The 1,663-nt window shown below is 45.9% G+C and overlaps 1 protein-coding gene across 2 annotated transcripts in view; it reads right to left on the bottom strand.

The window, feature by feature from the left end:
• The window catches only part of prkdc (protein kinase, DNA-activated, catalytic subunit), a 66,028-nt gene that overhangs the window by 27,143 nt on the left and 37,222 nt on the right, over positions 1-1,663 (bottom strand). For both annotated transcript variants that reach the window (XM_032510777.1, XM_032510778.1), the window contains exons 54-55: positions 608-757; positions 180-353 (exon numbers count right to left, since the gene is read on the bottom strand). In XM_032510777.1, coding sequence (XP_032366668.1) covers positions 180-353; positions 608-757 — 324 coding nt within the window. The remainder of the gene's footprint in view (positions 1-179; positions 354-607; positions 758-1,663) is intronic.

The raw sequence follows: 1,663 nt of genomic DNA, 5'->3' as shown, positions 1-1,663 counted from the left end.
GATACAGTATTAGGGGACCACTAAGGCCTGTATTAAAGCATCCAAAGAGCACCATGTTATGGGCCCTTTAAATTATCCAGTCAGCCCTTTGGTCTAACCAGAAAAATGTATGCAAAACAATGACGTGCTAGTTTAAGTGTGAAATCAGAACAGTCCAGAACCCAAAAGGCTCAGACTACCTGTAGTTGTCCTGGATCCACATGAGGATGTCGTACATCCTCTCTCTGCACACGGGTGAAGGATGGCAGACAAAAGCCGTCACAGCTCCCAGGAGCTCCTGGAGCTGAACCGGAGTCAGCTGGGCAACAATCTTGTGGATGATCTCCAGACACACTCTCTGCCTTGCTTCATCCCTAGGAGCACAGAAGAGTAATAGTAATATATATACAAATTTGTTATTCATTTACATAAGTGACATCACCACTTCAAACCATCTGCGGCTATCAAGCTCTGCACTTCAGCACTCAGTAGGAAGTAAAAGCATGCTGGGAGATTTTCCTGGCAAATGGTTGTGGAACAAACGACAGTACAGTGTACAAGTTAGCAGGGTTTTATCAGAAAGAGAATAAAGGTGCAGATCATTGAGAAGAGTATAGGAATAACTGACCTGTGGCGCATGGTCTCAATGAAGCCTGTGGTCTTCAGATGCAGAAAGATGTCTGGAATGACATCGGCTCGACTCAGCACGCACTCCAAACAATACGTTTTTAAGTTGCCGTGCAACTTCGGCAGGAGGGAGAACACATGGTTGACAAACCTGAGAAATTAAGAATAAAGCTGCAGTTACAAAAAGACTTAAGACAGGTTAGAAAAGGACTTGGGGCCCTATCTTGCATTCTGGGCATGCTGGTCTTACAGGGAGGTGTGTTCAGGTGCATTCTGGGCATGCTGGTCTTACAGGGAGGTGTGTTCAGGTGCATTCTGGACGCGCTGGTGTTACAGGGAGGTGTGTTCAGGTACATTCTGGACGTGCTGGTGTTACAGGGAGGTGTGTTTAGGTACATTCTGGACGTGCTTGTGTTACAGGGAGGGTCAGGTACATTCTGGGCGCGCTGTGGTCTTCAGGGAGGGGTGTGTCAGAGTGCATTCTGGGCCGTGCTGGTCTTACAGGGAGGTGTGTTCAGGTGCATTCTGGGTGTGCTGGTCTTACAGGGAGGTGTGTTCAGGTACATTCTGGGCGTGCTGGTCCTACAGGGAGGTGTGTTCAGGTGCATTCTGGGCATATTGCTATCTTAAGGCAGCGGAAAGTGATCGCGACATTGACCAACAAAAACCTGGTAAGTCAATAATGGAGCTTTTTTTGTGATCAAATGTTTTTCATTATACAATTAACAAACAATAACAAACAATACACTGAGAACGCGTCCCAGGACCAAAACACACGGAGATGAAAAATAACCCACCTCTGATTAATGAAGACACCAAGGACAACCCTTTTGAACCATGTGTTCGGACCCTTTTTTTCCACCATCAAACTAGTAAAAGTGGATTCTACCCTGAATGCACCTGCGCCAAGCGCATCACGCCGTGCGCTTAGCTCGTTGAAATAGGGCCCTGGGTGGTATTACTAAGCAATGTTTTCTTTTCTTTTTTTGAGGCGTTTGTATAAGGTTTTAGTTGTTTAAGATATAATCAAACTGGAGAACTGTTTCACTTCCTGTAA

This window comes from Etheostoma spectabile, unplaced genomic scaffold (assembly GCF_008692095.1).
Source record: "Etheostoma spectabile isolate EspeVRDwgs_2016 unplaced genomic scaffold, UIUC_Espe_1.0 scaffold272, whole genome shotgun sequence".
Taxonomy (NCBI): domain Eukaryota; kingdom Metazoa; phylum Chordata; class Actinopteri; order Perciformes; family Percidae; genus Etheostoma; species Etheostoma spectabile.
This window is presented reverse-complemented; position numbering and strand designations above follow the sequence as displayed.